Raw genomic sequence first — 1,361 nt, 5'->3', positions numbered from 1 at the left:
TTTAAAGAATATGTAATCGAAGAAGCGCCGCAGCGTCTATGATGGGAGACTCACGTAGGTCTGCAGGATGGGGCTGGCGAGGACGAAGGCCAGCAGCCAGATGCACGCGCAGATCTTCCTGGCCTGAGAGAGCGAGCACAGGTACTTGACTCGCATCGGGTGAATGATGGCGTAGTACCTGCGCAGGGAACATGGCACTCACTTAAGCTCTGAGCGGAGTCAAACGGGGCAGAGCGGAGCAGAGCCCCTGTGAATCGGGCGATAGACCACCCGTTCAACTCGCGCGTCCGCGCGCTGCCGGCTCGCAGGCGCCCAGCAGCCGGGGCGGGCGCGCGCGCCGTGCGCATCCCCCCGGGAGGAGGCCGTCCATTAGCGTTTGCAATCGGTCGGGCAAGCCCGGTGCGCTTGCCCGACGTCCGAGCGGGCGAGAGAGACGACACTAGCTGTCTCTCTCGCACGCACGGTGATCGCCACCTGAGTTCGGGTAGGGCAGAGCAGCCAGCGCGCGTCGGGTAAGCGCGCCGCGCCGAATGCAAACTCTACCGTCCATGCCGTGATTGTGCGTTTGACCCAGACGAAGCGGAGCTCGCATGCGAGTGAAACTCAAAGACAAGATTGCACGCTGTCGCGCGAACTACTTGAAAGGGGCAAAAGAACAGGGCGGGTGTGAGACGCGGGGGGGGGGGGGCATTCTCAGGAAGCTGCTAGCAAAGTTTGGTAGCTTCCATACGACAGTGGGGAAACGACCAGGCGCCGGGCCGAGGGCACGTAGACGAGACGGCACCGGACGAGGAGATGGTCTCTCCCCAGGCGACTTTAGCCCGCCCCGCACGAGAGTGAGTGGCGACCGACACACAACAGCGTCGTCGCACTACTTGTGCCGGACTTTACCACAAAGACAAGTGCATGTTCTCGTCTTTTCAATGTGTATTTATTTTCTTTGTTCCCAAAGATCTATGTCAAAGAAAATGGCGACAACGTGATTAAAATAAAAACTCGAGAGCCACTGCTTTTTTATGGGCGCAGGGGCCATTTCCACAAGATCCCTGGTCACGGAAATATTTCTCTCCTTTAAACTCTACGACGACGCGACGGCAACAGCTCGCCTCGCTCCGCACCCCCTGGCGAAAGCCTTTTTTGCTCCTTTCATTAAATTGGAGGCGACGCGGGGGCCGCTGGGACTTCCCACCGCACCCCAAAAGCCGCACTACAAGAGTAGTGGTGCTTGGCCGCGTCTCCCTTCTCCTCGGTGAGGAGTGCGGGTCTGGTCGCTTCGATTCCCATCGCGGGGGCGGGCGAGGAGTTTTTTTGTGGCCCACAGCACCTCCTGCCTTTTTCACGGTGGAGACCTGCCCCCCCCC

General features: G+C 59.8%; 1 protein-coding gene across 1 annotated transcript in view; it reads right to left on the bottom strand.

Moving 5' to 3' along the window:
* The window catches only part of LOC113217781 (QRFP-like peptide receptor), a gene marked incomplete in the record, with an annotated part of 99,901 nt that overhangs the window by 7,989 nt on the left and 90,551 nt on the right, over positions 1-1,361 (bottom strand). The window contains 1 exon segment of the mRNA XM_052264590.1: positions 55-178. Within this exon segment, the coding sequence (XP_052120550.1) occupies positions 55-178 (124 nt within the window).

The sequence above is a fragment of the Frankliniella occidentalis genome, unplaced genomic scaffold (genome assembly GCF_000697945.3).
Source record: "Frankliniella occidentalis isolate FOCC.00 unplaced genomic scaffold, Focc_3.1 Scaffold20, whole genome shotgun sequence".
Classification (NCBI taxonomy): domain Eukaryota; kingdom Metazoa; phylum Arthropoda; class Insecta; order Thysanoptera; family Thripidae; genus Frankliniella; species Frankliniella occidentalis.
This window is presented reverse-complemented; position numbering and strand designations above follow the sequence as displayed.